Source organism: Ailuropoda melanoleuca, chromosome 13, assembly GCF_002007445.2.
Source record: "Ailuropoda melanoleuca isolate Jingjing chromosome 13, ASM200744v2, whole genome shotgun sequence".
Lineage (NCBI taxonomy): Eukaryota > Metazoa > Chordata > Mammalia > Carnivora > Ursidae > Ailuropoda > Ailuropoda melanoleuca.
The window spans coordinates 90,484,508-90,506,219 of NC_048230.1; the positions used below are offsets into that span (position 1 = coordinate 90,484,508).

General features: G+C 48.7%; 1 protein-coding gene across 1 annotated transcript; it reads right to left on the reverse strand.

Annotated features, from left to right (window-relative positions):
- Positions 1–18,990: 18,990 nt before the first annotated feature.
- On the reverse strand, positions 18,991–21,689 carry NKX2-2 (NK2 homeobox 2). Its single transcript, XM_002923107.4, has 2 exons — positions 21,349–21,689; positions 18,991–20,416 (listed from the first exon to the last, which is right to left on the reverse strand). Exons 1-2 carry the CDS (start codon positions 21,605–21,607, stop codon positions 19,854–19,856), a joined length of 822 nt encoding a protein of 273 aa, XP_002923153.2. The 5' UTR covers positions 21,608–21,689; the 3' UTR covers positions 18,991–19,853.
- Positions 21,690–21,712: the final 23 nt, after the last annotated feature.

A 21,712-nucleotide genomic window follows, 5' to 3' on the forward strand; every position in this document is an offset into this window, starting at 1 on the left:
AACTCATGAACCACAACTATATGCAACTATACAGGTGAAGTTTGCAATTATATCTATCCCCTCTGTCTATCTTTTTGTTGTATCTTCATCATGTAGCAGTTTTGCCAAGGATGTTTTGTCCTAAAGCGTGGACCCAAGCAACAGAAAAAAAGGCTGACACAACTAACTTAAAATGCTTGCAAGATTTTGTGAAGGAAATGTAGGAAACTATAATACAGGAAAGGAAGACTTGGAAAGGACTATAAGCTAGTACTATTCCTATGGTCCACTGGGCCATGATCCTTCACCCTGGATTCCCTCTGAGCCTAGCTATGACGATCTCCACCCTTGTCCCCTGAAACCGGAATCTCCTCCACTTTGTCTTCCCTCTCTGTGTCCATGTTTTCAAGTCCCAGGAAACAAAAGATCCAGTGTCAGCCTTGATGGCATCAGTAGAGATGGTCTGTGTTCTAACAAAGACAACACTTTCCAGCAATAAGCAGGATATTTAATATCTCAATCTGAGAGGCTTCACTTAGTAGCAGTGAACTAAGTATCTTCCTACCTCATATCAGTTTGATTAAAAAGGCCTTACAAAAATGGTCCTACCTGGAACAAAGGAAGGGCCCTCACCATGAACAAATGTCACCTTCCACTTTGGATTCTAAAAGTTGTATATATATATATATATATATAGAGAGAGAGAGAGAGAGAGAGAGAGAGAGAGTTGTTTATGACTCCACCTCACCTCACCCTACATACATACAAAGGACAATGCTATTTCAAGCACACATACATGTTGTATTATTTATCTTCTCTGTGATAAGGTAACTTAACAAATTATCCCCAGATTTCAGAGGTTCGCAACAACAAATATATATTTTCCTTGCTCTAGATCTATGGTTCAGCTGCAGTGGCTCTTACCCAGGTTATGGGGTTTAACACTACTTTGTGTAGCTCTCATTCTGGGACCCAGAATGAAGGAGCTATGGCCACCTTGGACATCTCTTATGGCAACAAGCAGGAGTTCAAAAGTAGTGGCAGAAAATTCCAATATTTTTAAAAACATCTGCTTGGAACTGGGACACTGTCATTTCTGCCTATGTCCCATTGGCTAAAGCCAATATAAAAGTCATATAGCCAAGTCTAACATCAGAAAAGGGAAGAAACTTCTGTTGGGAAGGAGGACAGAGTGAATATTTGCTGAACAATGGTATATGTGAACACAGACACTCCCTATATGGTATTCTATACTGTTACCCAATTGTGAACCAGGGATACAGAAACATGTGAATCATCTCCACTCTGGGCAATATGGCAGACCAAACTCCCTGAAGGGCCCTTGTCCTGTGAACAATGAGATCTTTGCTGGACTTGTAACATGCAAGGGAAACTTCTATGGAGGTGGGAAGCAAAACAACAGCGAGCTGAAACCAGAGTGGAGAATAAGCCACGAACATGTATACACAGAAGCCATTATCACCATTTCCAAGGTCAAAGGGTATGTATGTGTGTGTTAACAGGATATGGGAAGAAACCTTGAGATCCCAGGATTAAGCTGGGGACCTTTGAGGGGGGGGGAAGTGATCCCAGGTCTTTAGTACCCCTGGATCTCTGCAGGATCAATTACTCCAGTATCAATTCTCTAGTGTGAACTAGAGAAAAGAAGATTCAATATAGGCTCTTGGTTCTTTTACACATTAAAGGATCAAATAGCTTAAAATCGAGCTTAAAATCGAAGATTACCAAACACAGAGAAAAAATTCTCCATGAGTGAGTCAGCAGAAACAATAAATAGCAGACTTAAGCCTCAGAATGTCAGATACTGAAATTTCACATGCAGAATATAGAAAGACTATGTAAAAAGAATCACAAAAATGAAGAAATAATAAGAACAAAAAAATTACAGGATGGATTTGAAAATAGCCAATTAGAAATTTTAGAAATTAAAATGTAGTCTTTGAGACCTCAATGTGAGACAGGAATCCATCAAAATTCTAGAGGAGAACGTAGGCAACAACTTCTATGACATCGGCCAGAGCAAACCTTTTTCACGACACATCTCCAAAGGCAAGAGAAATAAAAGATAAAATGAACTTATGGGACTTTATCAGGATAAAGAGCTTCTGCACAGCCAAGGAAACAGTCAAAAAAACTAAGAGACAGCCCACGGAATGGGAGAATATATTTGCAAAGGACACCACAGATAAAGGACTGGTATCCAAGATCTACAAAGAACTTCTCAAACTCAATACACGAGAAACAAATAAACAAATCATAAAATGGGCAGAAGATATGAACAGACACTTTTCCAATGAAGACATACAAATGGCTAACAGACACATGAAAAAATGTTCAAAATCATTAGCCATCAGGGAAATTCAAATCAAAACCACACTGAGATACCACCTTACGCCAGTTAGAATGGCAAAGATAGACAAGGCAAGAAACAACAATTGTTGGAGAGGATGTGGAGAAAGGGGATCCCTCCTACATTGTTGGTGGGAATGCAAGTTGGTACAGCCACTCTGGAAAACAGTGTGGAGGTCCCTTAAAAAGTTAAAAATTGAACTACCCTATGACCCAGCCATTGCACTACTGGGTGTTTACCCCAAAGATACAGACGTAGTAAAGAGAAGGGCCATATGCACCCCAATGTTCATAGCTGCATTGTCCACAATAGCCAAATCATGGAAGGAGCCGAGATGCCCTTCAACAGATGACTGGATTAAGAAGCTGTGGTCCATATATACAATGGAATATTACTNAAAAAAAAAACCAGACTTATTGGATAAGCTAAAAACTGAAGTTCACACTTACTTAAAAATTAGTAAAGTGTAAGATAGAGCTGAAGAAATTTCCCAAAATGCAGCACAAAGAAACAAACAGAAAATATGAACGAGAGATATGATATGAAGTAGTAACATGGGATATAACAGACATCCACTCAGAATTCCAGAAGAGACAAGAGACATAAAATGGGATATAACAGACACCCAATCAGAATTCCAGAAGAGACAAGAGACATAAAATGGGATATAACAGACATCCACTCAGAATTCCAGAAGAGACAAGAGACATAAAATGGGATAACAGACATCCACTCAGAGTTCCAGAAGAGACAAGAGACATAAAATGGGATATAACAGACATCCACTCAGAGTTCCAGAAGAGACAAGAGACATTAGATGTAATATTTGAAGAGATAGTGCTGAGAAGTTTCTAAAACTGACAAGAGATATTAACCCACAGGTACAGAAAACACAATCCTTGTAGATAAAAGAGAAAACACACTTAACTACATTGTAGTTCACCTGCAAAATCCCAACAACCAAGAGATCTTAGAAGCAGCCAGAGAGAGAAGTGAGACCCCTCACAAAGTACAGGTAGGTAGTGTTACAGCAGATTTCACAACATGGACAATGAAAGCCCTCTCCGAAGGGGTCTTCCAGCACGAGTGGCTCCAATCCCAGTTTGGACCATCTGAGGCTCCAGACATTGAGGAGCAAAGATGGGTGGTCCTTACTGAGCCCTGTCTGAATTTCTGAACAGAACGCTCTGTAAGCAGAATCAAACAGTGTTTTATGCCACTACATTTTGGGCTGATTTATTACACAGCAATATGTGACCAGAACACTTGGATTAGAAATTGGTCACACATACAAAGAATGTCACCGCACTGCCCTACCCCAGCAAACACAAACCGAAAGCTACTGGCGACCCTGTATGCATGAGAGACTGTGTAAAGAAATCTGAGTTAATATGGATGATGAAAAAGAAGCCCATGAAACACAGTAAGAGCTAGGGGTGTGGTGCTCAGGCTGGGGGTAGATTCTTGCACAGAATTGGCCTCTCTGTTCGTAATGTCGCTTTTGTAGAATTTCGTTTTTGAGGTTACCTTTGTTTGATTCAAAAAGACCAAACTTCCACTGTGAGAAATCATAGTAAGAGGAGGGGAATAGATCCCCAGAGAAGACCCTGAGGAGAGCTTTTAATATATTTGGAAGTTAATATTGGGAAGAATTTCTCAAATACATGAACTTTGTTTTGTAATGCTTGTACATCTATTCAAAAGTGTCCCTGTAAAAGAGGGAAGAACAAAATCTCCACTAAGCCACTCCACAGTAATAATCATGATAGGTAAGGTCCCTTGCTGGATGCCAAAATCAGAGGGCAAAAGCTTAAATAGAAACTGGATATCTGCATGTTCTAAGATATTTGTTAGTGACAAAGGGGGAAATAGTAACCTCAGTGGAGAAACCAGGTGGACACCAGCTTATCCAAACAATGAGGCTTAACGTCATCAGTGATAAGACACAACATTATGTACCCCCAGTGTCATGCGCTGAGAGGAGCCCAACATCACTTTTGTGATATTCTTCCCCCAAATGCACAATTACAATCTCATGAGAAAACATCAGACAAACCCAAATGGAGACATTTACAAAGTGACTGACCAGTGCTCTTTAAAAATGTCAAGGTCATGAAAGACAAGGGAAGATTGAAGAATAACCCACCTAAATGGACAGTGGGATCCTGGAGTGGGTCCTGGACCCAAAAAAGACGTAAGTGAGAAAACCAGAGAAATCCAAATGATATTTGAACTTAGGACTATTGTTCCAATGTTAATTTTTTGGTTTTGCTAGTCATTCTGTGGTTATGTAACAGGTTAACCTTGGTGGGGAGGGGCAGATGGAAACTCTGAGCTATTTTTGCAATTTGCTTAAAGTCTAAGATAATTTCAGAACACAAAGCCAAAGAAAAAATAAAAGTGTCCTTTTCAACAAAAAGTTTTTTTTCAGGAAAGCAGACTGTGATCCGTGGTGGTAAAGTCCTGAACTTGGATCAGGAGTGGGCTGGGAAAGTGGGTTTGGTGCTATGAATGTGGGGCTCCTTGGGAAGGAAGAAAGAAGTGAAATATGATATATGACATTGGGCCTGTGTGGCTGAAGGAACCAGAGAAGGCCATGGGACAGAAAGTGGACAGGGGCGAGGGGGCACTGCTTTGCTTTCATCAAACTGGAGACCACTTCCTGGTCTTGGGGGCAGGGGCTTCGGGAGAGGAGTGTAGGTAGGGTGATTTCCTTATATTTTATCTAAGTAGCATTAGGTATAATGTTTGGAGGGTGTATTAAATTATATGATGAGTTTGAAATCATTAAGAACCAATAATCTGGGACACCTGGGTGGCTCGGTGACTTAAGCATCTGCCTTCGACTCAGGTCATGATCCCAAGGTCCTGGGATGGAGTCCCACATTGGGCTTCTTGCTCAGCAGGGACCCTGCTTCTCCCTCTGCCTGCTGCTCCCCCAGCTTGTATTCTGTCTCTCTGTCTGTCTCTTTCCCTGACAAATAAATAAAACCTTAAAAAAAATTTTTTTAAAAGAACCAATAATCCAATTTTTAAAAAGATGGGTAGGTTTTAGTTAGAATTATCCTTAATTTTCTGAAGTCATATAAAAGGGAAGAATTTTCATTCACATAAAAATCATTTGGAATAGTGGGGAATTTTATGTCTCAAACTATTGCCTTCTTTTTTTCTGCTCAACTGTATATTTGAAAAGGCAACCATTTCACTACCATTGTTGAGTTACTATTGTGAAGCTTTAGTATGTGTGTAGAAATACACATTCAAGCAGTGTAGAAGGTACACAATGAAAACCTAAAACACTCTCCCCCCATGCCTCAGAGAGACCATATGATCATTTGTATTTTGGTTCTGGTGGTTATTCACACTGCAACTAAATTGTTTATCTATGCAGAAACGGTACATATTTTGAGGCTTATTAAAAGCTTGAATTGTGCACAAAGTGGTGTGGGCATACTGTGTCGCTTTTACCAAGAGGACTTGCCCCATCACACCTTTCAGAAACAGACTTCACTGAAATTTTCAGCAGAAAGCCCTAACATATTGATATTTAATGTAAAAGTATATTTTTAGTGCCTGGCATAGCCAAGAACAGCTTCATTGCAACCATTACTAAATATACATTACAATATTCATATAAATTCTATTTGAATAAGTTTCATGCCTTGCAAAGCCTGAAGAACCTTTTACATTGATGTGTTAGAATGTTTATTTTTTTTAAAAGATTTTATTTATTTATTCGACAGAGATAGAGACAGCCAGCGAGAGAGGGAACACAAGCCAGGGAGTGGGAGAGGAAGAAGCAGGCTCATAGCGGAGGAACCTGATGTGGGGCTCGATCCCATAACGCCGGGATCATGCCCTGAACCGAAGGCAGACGCCCAACCGCTGTGCCACACAGGCGCCCCGTGATGTGTTAGAATGTTTAAAGAAATCAATTTGCTTTTAAGACCAGCTTTATCAGAATCCGTAAAGGTTATATTATGGCATATATGCGCATCCTATAAATGGTGGGGGAACAAAAAGAAAGAAAAAAACACTGATCCAGAATGGAAAAATTCCTGTCGGACATAACATTACCAGTTTGCTATCCTGGGATCTTTATGAAAGTAATGTTAGCATTGCCTTCTCTTACTTTCTGACCACATAGTTGAACTCAATCAGAACATGATCTTCCAGCTTTACAGTCTTTAAAAGTAAGGATCCAGATAAGAATGGATTGCCTTGTTTATTTTGCACCCTTTACATTTGAAGGCTCTGAGATCCTGCAGCAAGGTGAATTTTTATCTGGTTTCCCCATTTGATTAATTACCCCAGCTGCAGTCATTGTTCCTGTGCCCCCTGCATTGGTGGCCTGTCCAGTGCTTTGCCCAAGACCCTGTAGCGCCTTTTATCCCAACTGGTGGCGCTGGGGGTGAGGGGCAGTGCTTGACAAGAGCATTCCTAATTGCTTTGTCTTAATTGCATGGAATCAGGGTGGCAAACTTTAAAAGGGTGTTTGCATGAAGAGTGGTATTTTGATTTGCCTTGTTATTTTCTTTTGTTGCTTATATCATGTCTAATTTTATGAAATGGCATTCTGTCCACAGAAAGAAGTGAGGTGGGAGTTGGGAAGGGTTAACAGGGGAGCAAACACAGCAGACCATCTCTTAGCCATTCACTGGCCATGTGCCCGTTAAGAATAAAATTCTGCCTTGGGGTAATATTGTCCCTCTACTGTCTCACCATGACAGGGTCTGTGGTGATTTCAGACACTCTTTCCTGACACAAAAGGCAGTCCTTCTGCCTTCCAATGTCACACCTTCCAGGGAAGAAAGCAAGTCCTTTTTCTCGTCCAGATTCATTCTGAATTGGCCAAGCAGGCAGCCAATGGGAGAAGGGACAGGGGGGCAAAGCAAAGGGACTGTCACTCTGCAGAAATTCAGGAGCTCTTAATCTACAGCAGAATTACATTTCAACCTAATTTCCTTTTTAACCTAAATGTATTCTTCTGAAAAGGGTTCTACAGGATTCTGCAGCCTGCCAAAGGGGTCAATGGTAACTGAAAGGTTAAGAACCTGTGGGAGGTGGCTCCATTCCTCCCTCCACCTAAGTGGTAATGGGCATTTCTGAGTATCCCCCACTCCAGTCCATTGCATCCCAAGCAGGTGTATAAGCACACACACACACACACACACACACACACACACACACACACACAGAGTCAGGAATCAAGCAAAACTCATATTTCTTTAAAACCTCTCTATATTTTATGGAATTTTGTTCAAACTGAAGCATTTATGACTGAGTGCAGAAAAGGTGTTTGAAAGGATAAATATACATCCCGACTCTCACCCCGTTTCCCAACCCTTGCCACTGTGGTTCTTCATTTCCAAGTGAACTGAAGGTTTCATAAGAGCAACTGAGGAGCTGTTGAATGCTGGTTAACTGCAATGATGTTAAGTAGCATTTTATAGGGAGGTAAGAAGGGGTAACATATATTTTTCCTTTTAGAGCTCCAAACCAACGTTGGGTATGGTTGAGATCTTCCCCGTCCAATAGAAGAGCTACTGGCTACACATGTTATTTAAATTTAAGTGAGTAAAAGTCAAATAAAATGTAAAAATCAGTTCTGCAGTTAGCTACACTTCCAGGGCTTGATAGCCACATGTGGCTAGCGGCCGCCATATTGGAGAGCACAGACACTGACATTTCCATCACTGCAGAAATATTCACTGCATGGTGCACCTGGAGTTCTTTACCTTGTTCACCCTTCGTTCCAGAGCCTAGCCCATGCCTGTTCCTCCAGACTGTCCCCTACCCACTCCATCCCCATTCATTGTCTGAGGGTCTGACCCCACCTCCCTCACCTCATTGAAGTCCTTTGTCATGAGAAGTGTGTGATGGGATTCCCATTCTTCCCACTCTTTCCAAATGATTCAAAAACTCATCCACTACCTCCTTGTGATGCCTTTTGAATTAGAAAGGGCAGATATATCCTTTTTATGTCTTTGTAACCAGTGGGGAAACAGGCCCAGGGAGAGTAGGTATTTGTCCAAGGTTGCACATGGACACAAAACATCTTCTGATTTCTGGTACAGGCTTCTCACAGTTTGTGCTTTGTATAAAATGTGTCATAGTCCCATGGTCTCAGTGTTAAAGGTAGATTACTTCTGGGTCAGCCATTTCTCTAGCAGGTGTCACTGTGGGAAGTGTGTGGGCATGTGAGCAGGGGGACCTGGCTGTGTGACTGGGCATTACTGTTTCCCTCTTGGGGTTTCAGTTTCTCCATCTGGAAAATTTGGGGAGGGAACTGTTACAAAATGATGTGAAGATTGTTTTCTCCTCTAATAGTCAACATATATTTTGGATTACTCTTTACACATATGGCTCTTGATTATTTATTTCTCAAATGATTCAAAGGCCATTTTAAAAAGTTTCTCTGTCCTTGTTTTCTGGGGAGTAACTATTCCAGAAGCAAGCTTCCTACTGATTTTTTATTTATTTATTTATTTTATTTAAATGTAACTAATTAATATATAATGTATTACTAGTTTCCGATGTAGAGTTCAGTGATTCATTAGTTGCATATAACACACAGCGCTCATCCCAACAAGTGCCCTCCTTAATGCCCATCACCCAGTTACCCCATCCACCCACCGCCTCCCCTCTAGCAACCCTCAGTTTGTTTCCTACAGTTAAGAGTCTCTTATGATTTGTCTCCCTCTCTGATTTCAACTTATTTTATTTTTCCCTCCCTTCCCCTATGATCCTCTGTTTTGTTTCTTAAATTCCACATATGAGTGAAATAATATGTCTTTCTCTGACTGACTTATTTTGCTTAGCATGATACCCTCTATTTCCATTCACATCGTTGCAAATGATAAGATTTCACTTTTTTATGGCTGAGTAGTATTCCATTCTATATATATCCCACATCTTCTTCATTCATTCATTTATTGATGGACATTTTGGATCTTTCCATAGTTTGGCTATTGTGGACATTGCTGCTATAAACATTGGGGTGCAGGTGCCCCTTCGAATCACTATGTTTGTATCCTTTGTGTAAATATGTAGTAGTGTATTTGCTGGTTCATAGCGCAGCTCTATTTTTAACTTTTTAAGGAACCTACTGATAATTTAATAGGGTCGTCTTTACAAAGACATTTGGATTGTCATCTATGCCCTCTCTACCCCAAGAATGGTCCTTGGGGGCTTGTTAGAAATGCAGAGTTTTAGACCTGCCAAATCAGCATCCACATTTTATCAAAATCCCAAGTGATTCATTTGAAACCCAGAGCTTGAGCAACCCTGATCTGGGCCCTGGGGAGACAAGAATGAATGCAACTCACCTATGTAGAAATCTGCTCAGGGGGACCAAGATGACATAGGGAATCTGTCATTTCTCCAAATCCTCCCAGCAGCTCCCCTGGGGGTTTCCAGCTGGAGTTTGAGCTTCTTCCCTAGGCAAGACATATTCTCTCTGAGGTCTGCCTCAGAAACATGAGTGAATCCATGGAGCATACTTCTGGCTCTGGAGTCCACCTAGTTAGGGATCCACTCACTGCCCTAAGCCTCTTCCTTCTGTGTCATTAATACTTTGACTGAAGCTCTCTGGCTTTTAGTGCACATGCTGTGGTCTTGCAACATTGGGAAAATTGGAATTACAGTAGTGGGTCTATAGGATACACATAGAGTTGGGTGGATGCTGGGCCACGTGGCCGTGAGTCACCAAATGGCTCAAGGGAAGACCTGCTAGATGTTGCAGAGGCTGGAGGCCCAGAGAAACACCCTCTCTCGCCCCCGGGAAGGGGCAGCAGGGTTCCATTAGGTTGGAGCCCTGCGAGGCGGCTACTCCAGCCTCGAAGAGGGGACAAAGTGGGATTCAGGACACAAAAGTCTAAGGCAGAGGGACATTTGCAGTAGAAAATGTACAGGCCATAAGACTCTGCAGTCTGCTTTGGCTGCGGTAACAAAGTGCCACGGACGGTGGGGCTAACACAATAGAAACGCATTTCCTCACAATTCCAGAGGCTAAAACTGTGAGAGCAAGGTGTGGGTAGGACTGCTTTCTTCTGAGACCTCTCTCCTTGGCTCTCTGATGGCCGCCTTCTCTCTGTCTTCACACTGGCTTACCTCTGTGTGTGTCTCTGTCCTAATTTCCTCTACCTGTCAGGTTGGATTAGGGCCCCGTCTCCAAACACAGTCAAACTCTAAGGTACTGAGGCTTGGGATGACAACACATGAATTTGGGGGGACGCAATTCAGTCCCTAACACCCACCTCTGCAGCCTCTTCTGAGTAATGAGAGTGGCTCTTTCCGCACGTGGATGTCATACCCTGTGACTGTGCTGTGTGTCCCTGTGTCCCGTGTTCCCAAGCCAAAATTCACCACGTTGGCTGGACTTTATAAAGGGAAGCCGACTGCCCACCAGGAGTTCTGGACCTGGAATCTGAACAATGGGGATTCTGTGCACTGAGGGGCACCTCCCTGACCCATTCAGAGTCTCCCTGCAGGGCGGCAGGGATGTGAGCTGTGCTCAGAGGAGCTGGCGTTCCTTTCTGATGGGAGAAGACCAAGTCACTGTTCTTGAAGATGAATTCTGAGGGAACAAGAGCCATAGCTGTTAATGTGCATAAGGGCAGCTGAATGCCCCTGGTTTGACCATGAGGAGCCAAAGGGACATTTGTTCCTGTGTCCCTCATTATACAGTTACCTGGTTCACTGATCCCTTGCCACCCCAAACTAATTAGGATAGAAAGATGCATTAACGATGGATATTCCCAAGGAACACATGGGGTGAGAGGTCACTGGGATGGGCCATTAGGTCATGGGTGATCTTTGAGATACCAACACCGGGGCTAGGATGAAGACAGAAGTGAGATCTCAAGGATCTGTATCTCAGTTTGTACTCCCCCAGAAGCAAAGCCTGAGACAAGGATTCATAGTAGTTAATAAGAGAAAGGATCCCAGGAAGGACCAATAAGGAAGTGGGGAGGTGAGACAGGGAAGGGAAAGAAGTCAGTACAGGATGTGTGAATGAGCAGATTGCCACTGAGGGCAGCTGGGCTGTGCCCCACTGCAGACCTCTGGGTGGTGGCATAGGACATGAGACCCCACTTTTTCACCTGGGGCAAGGAAGCTGTGCTATTTATCCATCAACCACCACCTGAAATTGGTTGAGGACCATGGACTTCCCAGCATTTGCCAACTATCCCAGGGGGATAGCATCCCTTGTTCCTCCTTCAGGTAGTGACACACAAGTGTTGGCAGTAGGCAGCTGTTGGCACATGTGGGCCCAGGGAGTGCCCAGGGGCTCTGGGCACCGTGCTGCTCCCTGGGATGGACACTTCCTCCTATCCAGAGCCATGGCAGCAGGACTTAGGGCCAGGTCTTTTCACATTTGGAGGAGCTGGCTGTATGCACTGGGGACTGGCCATTTCTAAAAGGTGACTTTTGTGCTCAGACCATCAGGTGTCTGTCTGATCACCTGTCATTGACATAACAATCAGATTCCTTTGGCTAGACCTCACAAATCTCACTCCCTCCTTTGTATCAGTCTATGCTGAGGCAACTCTTAAGTTGTAGCTTACAGAATTAAAGAGACTTGGAGAGGTCTGGAAGTAAATACTTAAGTAAAACTCCTTTTAATAATTCCTGCAAATTTCTCAGATCAGGGAGCCCAGCACTATACCCAAAAGAAAATGTTATTTTCCATTTCCCCCATTTCGGGTAAAAGATAATCATTTAAAGATATAAGATCAATTGGCAATTGAAAGTTGATTTTTCTTGTACCCTTTATCATTCCGGTGGGACAGAGGAGTTGCTCGTGTCACCAAAACCAAAGAGATGGCAAGCTATGGGCCCAGGTGTGAGAACAGACTCAGACAGTGCCCCTCAGGCAGACCCTTCATCATGTCCCCCGTCAATTCTTGGGGGAATACTTGCTGGCCAGGATAGCCACATGGTACCCAGAGGAGGAAATGGGTGTGCCAGCTTTCTCGAAGAAGTCAGAGGGCGCTGCCCTGACCAGCCAGGCTGCTACCTAAACTCCTGCTGCTAAAGGGAACTGGCAGAACCTTGCTCCAGTGGAGAATCCTGCCACTCAGCTATCTGCTCTAGAACAGGAGGGAGTCTTTGCCCACCCCTGCCACACCCCTTCTGCTGCAATAGGATAGAACACCCTGGTAAATCCCACCTCCACCCCTAGGACTTTTTCTTTGTAAGAACACTGCCTTGTTCACATGCGGGGTACTTCTCTGAGACTCAGTTTCTTCATCTGTCTAAAAACAGATTGGGTGTGACCATCGGGTAAGAAGACCATAGGCATCTGTAGGTGCCTGGCCACAGTGGATACCCAATAGCTGGTGTTGGTACTCATCATCTTTGGGTATGGGGGCTGGGAGCAGAGAACTGTGGCTTTCTTTGTACCATTTTATGAATGATGGCAAAAGGGTGAAATAAGCAGCAAAGAAAGGGATGGGGTTTTTTTGTTTTGTTTTGTTTTTTTCATCTAGGGCTTTCAATTGATGTCAGGAAGGAGTTTTGGGGTGTTGGAAACGTACTGTCTTGATTGTGGCAGTCACTCGGTGTCAGCATGAGGGGCTTGAAGAGCCAGAAGGAAGAATGAGATTGGGTTGGGCTGGATACCTTTAGCCTCTTCCATCAGGTTCCAGGTGCCAAATTCAAGGGTAAAGTTTAATTCTCCTGGAATTAAGATTGAGCAACATGTCCTTCCTTCTGTAAAATAAGAGGACAACATCTGCACACTCGATCACACACACACGCATACGCACACACACACACCAGCCTTGGTGTAAAGAATACACCGAGACTTCTCTTGAATCCTGCAGGTGTCCAAGCTACACTTATCACCCTGGACAGTGACAGGCGCGATAGTCTTTTCTTATCCAATCGCGCCACCCCGCGGACAAGTTGGGCACTGCAGAATCCCTAATCTAACATCGACCCGCCGGTGTTGAAGGTGGGGGGCTTAAGTAAAAGGTTCAGCGCTTGGAGTCACAAATCCCTTTGATGAGAGGTAGCTCCACCTCGGACATCCATGGGAAAATCAATGAAACAAGCTGGAATTGCGGGTCCTATTTTAGGGGATGCGCAATGAGGAATTTAACCCTTTCAGCCCCTAGTCCGCTGCCCCAGACTCATCCTCTTAGAAAGGCACTAGGGCGCGGTGGAGTTAGGAGACATCTACAGTCTGGCGTCCTTTCCACTCTTGGTTGTCCCTGTGCCCCAGTCGAGGCCTCAGCATAAGGCGGTCTCAGCTGGAATGCCCCCCATCGCCCAGACCCAAAGCCCCGCGTCGGCATGGGGTCTCCTCCTGGTGGCCAGATGGAGCCACTGCACCACTCGCCCCTGGCCGGGGCGGGGAGAAGGCATAAGGTGGTGTAGGGCTTCTCCAAGCACCTTTTTTCTCTGTCAGATGCAACCGCTGGGCTTGGGATTGATTATGGGCAGGAGTAGCAGGAGTTCCAACTCAACGGTGAGCGAGAGGTGAGGGTCTCTCCTTCCTGGTATACCTTACTTCCTACCCCAACCAAAATCAGAATCCTCTTCGACACCATTTTCTTGCTCCCCGAGCCGCATCCTTACAGAACAGCCTACTTCGCGTCCACCCACAGTGGCCTATACGTGCACGGGAACATCTCAGGATCGCAGAGACTGCGTCGGGTGTCTATGGTGGAGCTCTCCCAGTGACCAGCGCGCACCTGGGCCACTGGACCAGTTTGCTGCTGTTTGTGCCCCAATATGATGGAAGTGGGGGGGGGGCGGCAGGTGGCACGTACGTGGAAGAAGAAAGAGGGGGGAAACTACGACCGAGGAACAAGAGTGTCCTCAAGTTCAGATTGCCTCTGTCGATGCGCACTTTCTAAAACGCCTGTGCACCGCCCATCCGTGATGGAGCCGTCTGACTTGCACGATTTAATCCGGGTTCAGAGACGCCGACTCCGGCCTCCTCTCCCGGCTAGGGCCGCTCTTCCGTGGAAATACAGCCCGGGACCGGGAAGTCCCGGAACTTCCCGGGACCATGCAGGGCGTGCAGCGCTATGGACGAAGCGCAGAGCTCGGGCGCCTCCTAGTGGCGGCGGCGGCGCGGGGCCACGCCAGTTTCTCGCGTCTGAAGCCGGCGTCTGCAGGATGCGAGTTCCGCGCGCGGGCACGTGGCCCCCGGGCTTGTATTTCCCCATTTGCTCGGGTGGCGGCGCCGAGGCCTATATCTCCTCTTTATTAATAACGATGCCCCGGGAGGAAAAAAATATTAGAGCCTTTAAAAACCAGACTGCGTGGAAGAGGGGAGGGTGTGTGTGTGTGTGTGTGTGTGTGTGTGTGTGTGTGTGTGTGTGAATTGGGGCGTTGGTGAAAGCAATAAAACTCAGATCGCTTCCTTGGAGAGATAGCGGCGGCTATAATGCGCTGGGGGGATCAGGGGTTTATTTGCAGATCCTGGATAAAAGATGATATATCGACACAGTTTAGAGTGTCATTGCGCCTGGCCTCTCAGGAAGCCACAAGTACATATTTCCTGAAATACCGGCCAACACAATATCTAATCCACACGCCACTTAAGCATGGGAGGGGAAGCTCAGCATCTCACAAGTTCGCTCCTGGTTTCCTAGTTATGGGTGGGAAGACCCCACCCGGACAGGATCTGGTGCGCCTGGACTCCCCTCCCCTAGCGGTTGTCTTCAGTCCAAGTAATCACTTAGTGATGGGCCTTAATAAATACGTCTGAGAACTGTCCTTATGCTCAGTAAATATTGGATTAGCTTTTCAATGACCAGGCTCTTGAAAAGGCTCGAGAAATCCACACCAGGTCTCAACTAAGCCTAACAGTCAATAGGTAAGGAAAATAGGTTCTTCCCTGGCTGGGGTGGGGAGCGTTGACAAGAGGATTCCTCCTCTTATCAAGTTATTATATTCTACTAAACATGACAGGGATACTAAATGGGAAAGGGAGACCTCCAAATTTTGGATTAGCTGGAATTTCCACCATCTTAGTTTTGCTCATTAAGGGCTGAATGACTTTGCCCCAGGGTGAAGTGTGTTCGTTCTGTTTATTTCCACAGCATGAACTCTTTGCTTTAGCACATGCTTGTTTGTTTGTTTAGGGGGTGCTTATGGGAGTTTTTGGCCACGCTGTTGGGGGAGGTGCCTGACCCGAATGATCTCCGACTGCCCTTCGATAACTCAGACTGCTTAAGTGAGGCAAAATCGGACAAATTCCTTGGAAGCTCTGCTCTGCGTCCCTGTTACTGAATTTTGCTAACCACAATGATGCAGGAGACGCCGAGAATTAAAGCGCAAGTTCCTCTCCCAACACGAGGAGGGGTGGCGGTGAAAGAAGTCCCTGAACCGGTTTCCCGTCGCACTGAGATGCTACTGGGATCCCCGCGCATAATTCGAATGACGGTGTTGGAAACAGAGGGGTCCGGCTGGACACAAGTGGCTTCAGAACCGGCTGCAGCTGAAACTGAGCTGAGCCAGGACTGAGCATCCCCTCGGGGTCTCCGAGTATTGCCGCAGTGCGCAGAAGGCTGGCTCCGCGCGCGCCTGGGCTTCGTGACTAGGCGGGAGCAAGGGGACTGGATTTTCCTTTACTCAGAAGCCTCGAAGTCCGCGAGACCCCAGCATCCCCGGGTCCGAGGCACCTGGGTCTCCTCCTGAGCCCAGCGCAGTTCGGTGGCTTCCACGGGAGGTCCCCAGACAGGTGAAGCCTAGCACTTAGTTACAGCGCACAGGAGCACACAAAGTCCGCGCAAGGAGCCCAAATCCTGAAGGCGGACAGTTTATATACCAGAGCCTGAGCGTTAGAGCCAATATTTGGTAGAAGAGACAGAGGACAGAGACAGACTGGGGGTGAGGGGAGAGCGAGCGAGAGAGCGAGCAAGAGAGAGAGAGAGGTATCCAGCTCTCAGTGTGTCACGGGGCCTAGGCGGGGCAAGCGCCCTCTGAAGCCATCAAAGACAGGGGTGGCTTTTTTCCCCTCCTCCAGCCTCCTCCCCAATAGATATAGCACGAATTTTTAATGCGTCTTCCTTTCACAGACAACAATACAGGGTTTGAAAGCCGGACACAATTTGGGTTTTGTGCGGGTCCCTCCTCGCGCTCCCTCGGCCCAGCTGGCCATATGGAATCCAGCATGGAGCCCGCGGATGACAAAGGGACCCAGTGACAGGCCCAACAAAACCCCAAGGAGACTTCTGCCTGACTCCGGGATTCACTGCCCGCGATAAGCGCGCTGAATGGTGCGGGGTGGAGGGGGAGGGAGAGTGGGCCCCTTCTCTCTCTTCCCCTCTCTCTGTCCCCTGCGATCCTTTCTCTGTCTCTTTTTAATATGCACGCCTCTAACATCCCCGGCTCCCAGCTCTCCCATTGTGCCGTTTTGTGCGGCCGGCTGTAGATTGGGCGAAGATAGACTGCCGAAGCGGACCCCGCGCGGGGTGCGCTCCCAGGGCGCTGGGGTTAGGGCCACACAGGGCTCTGCGGGCGCTTTTATTGACTCCATAGGGACCTGGGGACTGAGAGAGGCGGGCGCCGGACCCACCTCCCCAGCTCCGAGGCGCGAGGGCGCACACTCAGACTGCAGGCCTGAAGGCCTGGCCACTGCCCAAAGTGCACCCTCAATGCGCCCTCAGCACGCACACAGTGGAAGCCTTCCAGAATTTGGAACTTCCACTTTGCCTCCTTCCTCCCTGGGGCTTGGGGGGGGGTCCTATGATCATTCTTGGCCCCTGGAAGCCCTAGGTCTGGAACAGTCAAAATCAACTGGAGTCTTGGGGGCTGTGCCTCAGGCCTTCCTGACAACCCCATTCCAAGAGGCTCAGAAGTCTTAGATCCCTTCCCGGCGGATTGGGGAGTTACAGGGACGTTAACAGTGGGATCTTGAGTGGTTGGTATCAGGGCAAGTTGGGCATCCAACTATTGCGCAAGAAATGATTTAAGGAGAATTCTCTTGGCCTTTATAAGCAGCAAGAACTAAAACCCCAAACATTTCCAAGCTAGTGTGGGGAACAAAGGGAGACTTCTCAGTATTTAGGAAAACCTGGGTGAACCCGGATGAACCTGGAGATGGGGAAGGACATTTAGGAAGATATTAGAAAGACTCCAGCGCCCTCAATTATCCAGGGGCGGGTGCGCAACGCAGAAATAACTTCTAATCACGTCCCTGGGCGTGTAGCGCTGAGTGCTATTGACGCGCAGATTTGGTCACACGGATAATCATGTTTACTTTAGATATTGAATTAAATCTGATCATCAACTAGAGGGAGCGAGAAAGTCAGCTGGGACCGCTCCCTTTGCTCGGCCTCCTCGCCACCCCCACCCCCCCTCCCCAGCCATGAAGGTGGAACTCAAGAGAAAACGAGAGATAGAATTTCCGAATGGGGCCGAATTTGAATTCTGAGGCATCTCATCGCCCGCTGGGCTCTGAGCTACAGGGACCTGGGTATTTTCGGAAATCCGCGAGATAGAGGAGAGAAGCGCCCCCTCCCCGCAAGCATGGCCCCCTGAGACGCTCCCCCGCGTGGGCAAGTGTGCTCCAGCATCCGCCAAGGAGATCTCCGTGCGACGAGGGTGGGATAGAATCAGTTCTCTATTAGGCAAGGGCCGAGGCGCCCTCCCCCGGGCGAACCGGGGGCTGTTTGTTGGCCTCCCGCTCCCCTCACCACAGCTCTGCAGGCCGGGGCGCACCACCCCGCCCCAAACCCCTACTTTCTAGCGAGCAGTTCGTTCAGTTTCAGGCCACAGAGCTGGCCTGGAGGGCCGCGCGCCGCCAAATACTAGGAAGGGCGGAGGCATGGGATCCATCCTGGGGTTTGGGGGCTGGAAACCCAGAAAGGACCGGGGCGAAAGGGAGGAGGGAAGGTTGCGTTTGTAGGGATTGCCACTGACTCCTGCTCGCAGGTTCTCCCGGGCCGAAGAGGCTAGAGGAAGCTGCAATAGCTTCCCTCCCTCCCCTGCGCCCTGGTCCTCGCGTTCCACACCATTGCCAAAGCTTCGAGCACCCCGAAACCCGTCTCCCCCCTCTGCTACGCGCTCTGGTCTCAGAGCGGTCTCCCAGGCCGTCTCCAGTCGGCGGATTTGAAAAGGGGGTGGGGAGTAGAGAGAAAGCCGACCAGTCTCAAACTCTGCCTCCCCACCCCCCTTCTCCGCGCGAGGTAAATCAAATGCAACAAAGTGAAAGTCATCGAGTGTAGTGGCTTCAACAGCTTCTCAGGCTGAAGGAGGCACTCGTAGATTTGGGCCAGCGAGGGGGGCTTGCTCCCTTCTCCTTGGCGTTTTCCAAAGTCACTTTTCCTCCCGAAGCCAGAACGCTGCGGCCCCTGATTCAGACTGCGCGCGAGGCCAGGAAAGAGGCCCGGGAGAGGGCGGGCAACCTCGGACTTCGGGTCGACAGCTCCAAGGCCCCAGGCCAAGCGCTCCCGCCCCAGCCGGGAATCCGAGGCGCGGGGCCTGGCTAGGCCGGTTCGGGGAGCCTCTCCAGCGCCCGGGCGCCCCTGGTCTCCGGCCCCGAAAGAAGCGCGGGTGGGTGCGTTGCAAGCGGCCTGGCTGGAGTCCTCGCCCCAGGCCTCAGGCCCGGCGCAGGACGACAAAGTAAGACAAACGGGAGGGTCGGGCTTGGTTTTTTTAAACAGGATTTTTATTAAAATTCTTATTTAAAAAATCGAAAGCTTTCAGCGCCCGGCGCTCTTGGGGAACAGCACGGAACCGCTGAGCTCCAAGTTCCAGGGCTCAGGACCCGGAGGGGGCAGGGGGCTTCTCGCCTACACATTTTTTTTCCTTTTTCGTATTTGAGAAATGTTTGCACTGAACAAAATATAAAAGGAAAAGAAAGCGGGGGTAACCAAACATAAGCAAACCAAAACAAACCACAAAGAAAGGAGTTGGGCCCCGAGGGGGCACAGGCCCGGACTGAAGATCATTTTGGCAACAATCACCACCGATATTTACAACGAAAAGCGAAATCTGCCACCAGTTGTCAGAACGTTTACATGGCCATAAATATTTAGCATTTGCTTATAAAAAAAAAAAAGAAAAATTCTCTGTATTTTTAAAGTGTTCTCCACTTGCTTTAGAAGAAGACGGCTGACAATATCGCTACTCACACAAACATATTTTACAAAATTCACAAAAGCGGGGCGGGGTGTGTGTGTTGGTCTTTTTCTTGTTCTCAAGTGAGGACGTTAACGCTGGGACAATTTGGTCCCCCCGGGGAGAGGCAAAGGAGCGAAGCTGCGCAAACATTCTGTAAACACGGCTTAGAGTTCAGCCCTCTCCATAGGTTCAAAAGGAGAGAGGGATGGGGCAGAGCTGGGTGGATGGAATCTGCCACTCCAGGGAGGCGCAGGCAACCTCCCGGCGCCTCCCCAACAGAGCCAAGAGTCAACTCGACTCCATAATAATAATTATAATAATAATAATAGCCACCGTAAGGACCGAGTCCTCCTCGCTGCCGCCGCCGCCGGGGTGGGGCCTGGGCCTAGGGCCGCGAGTCTCGGAGGGGCGGCGCTCACCAAGTCCACTGCTGAGCCTGGACCAGGGGATGTGCTGTCGGGTACTGGGGGGTGCTGGCCGAGCTGTACTGGGCGTTGTACTGCATGTGCTGCAGAGACTGCGCGCTGTAGGCCGAAAAGGGGATGCCCGCCTGGAAAGTGGCGGCTGCCAGGTCCTGGGCTTTGAGCGCGTGGCACGGTTTGCCGTCCCTGACCAAAACCGGCACGGCCACCCGGCGCGGCGAGGGTAGGGGCGTCACCTCCATACCTTTCTCCGCCCGGGCGCGCTTCATCTTGTAGCGGTGGTTCTGGAACCAGATCTTGACCTGCGTGGGCGTGAGGCGGATGAGGCTGGCCAGGTGCTCCCGCTCGGGGGCTGACAGGTACCGCTGCTGCCGGAAGCGCCGCTCCAGCTCATAGGTCTGCGCCTTGGAGAAGAGCACCCGCCGCTTCCGCTTCTTGCCCGCGTCCCCCCCGCCTCCCGGGGTTTCCTTGTCATTGTCCGGTGACTCGTCGGCCGAGGGCTCCGGGGACTTGGAGCTTGAGTCCTGGGGCGCTGCGCCGGCCGCCAGCCCGTGCACTGGGGAAGAGAGAAGCGCGTCAGGAGCCTGGAGACCGCGCGCCGACAGGGCCAGACCCTGCGCGCCCCGGATCCTCCGTGCGCCCTCGGCCCTCCGCGTCCCGCAGCCCGGCCCCACTGCCTTCGCCTTGACCCCCGCCCTGCTCCATGCGCAACAAAACCGTTGGTTTCCCCCAGGGGAAAGAGGAGAAGCGACAGGAATGGGGGCTCCGGGCTCGCGTTTCTAGGGGTTCGCACAGTGTGGGTGCGTATTTGAGGGGAGTGGCGCGCAGAGAAGATCATCGCGGGTTAAGGGCTCCGGCTCCCTTAAGCAGTCTCCTTTCCGGAGGGACGTGGGCAGATTTTTAAAAGAAAAACCCCACAATCCCGGCATTGATGGTCTCGGCCATTTAAGGCAGGTTTTTGGGGGCTTTCGTTTTTGCTTTCGGACTTTCTCTACACGCTCCGCACCGCACAAAGCGTCCTCTATGATCGTGCAGGGGGCTGGGTGAGCTATTTATACCCGAGCTACCGGGAGCCTCCCCCACCCTCAACCCGTACCCCGAGGCTTGCTGGCTCGCTCCAGTGCTCCAGGCCAGTCCCTCCCGGCTGTCGGGGTGGGGGGGTAGGAGGGTTCCAACCGGAGCCATCAGTCCTGGGTTGACATCCGTAAGCAGCCCTTGGGAGGTATTCCCCCCCCCCTTTTTGTTAATTTCTTGCTTTGAAAAAAATATCTGAGACCATGACTTTTTCCGGTACTGGGGGGGGGGGGGCGGTTGAAGAGGAGGAAAGAGTTAGGGCATCATTAAAAAGTGTTGAAAATCTCTCCAGAGGGGCAGGGCGAGGGATCGAGTTTAAACGGCTCCTTCCCCTTTCTCCCCCAGCGTCCAGCCCTGGCTTCGGCCACAGAAACAGAGGCGCCACGGCCGCGGCGGCCAAGTTTCGCTACTTACGGGAGTACTGGAGGCCCTCGGTGCTGGCCAGCCAGCGCGTATATGGGTTGTCGCTGCTGTCGTAGAAGGGGTTCTTCAGGGGCAGGCTGTGCACCGTATCCAGGGTGCCCTGCCCTAGCGGCCCGGCCCTCTTGGCGGGCTCCGGCCCCTCGCTCTCCTCCTCCGGCCCTTCGGCCACCGAGCCCTCCTCATCGTTGGTGTCCGGCAGGTCCAAGATGTCCTTGACTGAAAACCCCGTCTTTGTGTTGGTCAGCGACATGGCTCGGGACCCCGCAATTTATGCCGCAAAGCTGTAGCTTCACTTGGTCAATTCGTGGCGCTCCCCAATTGGGGCGGGGAGGGGGTATGGGGTTGAGGGATAGGG

What these genes read in the sequence shown, in the direction of transcription:
- NKX2-2 (XM_002923107.4), bottom strand. Translation starts at nt 21,607, where the DNA reads ATGTCGCTGACCAACACAAAGACGGGGTTTTCAGTCAAGGACATCTTG. An exon ending in CGAGGGCCTCCAGTACTCCC is followed by an intron (nt 20,417 to 21,348) that starts GTAAGTAGCGAA and finishes TCTCTTCCCCAG; the next exon opens with TGCACGGGCTGGCGGCCGGC.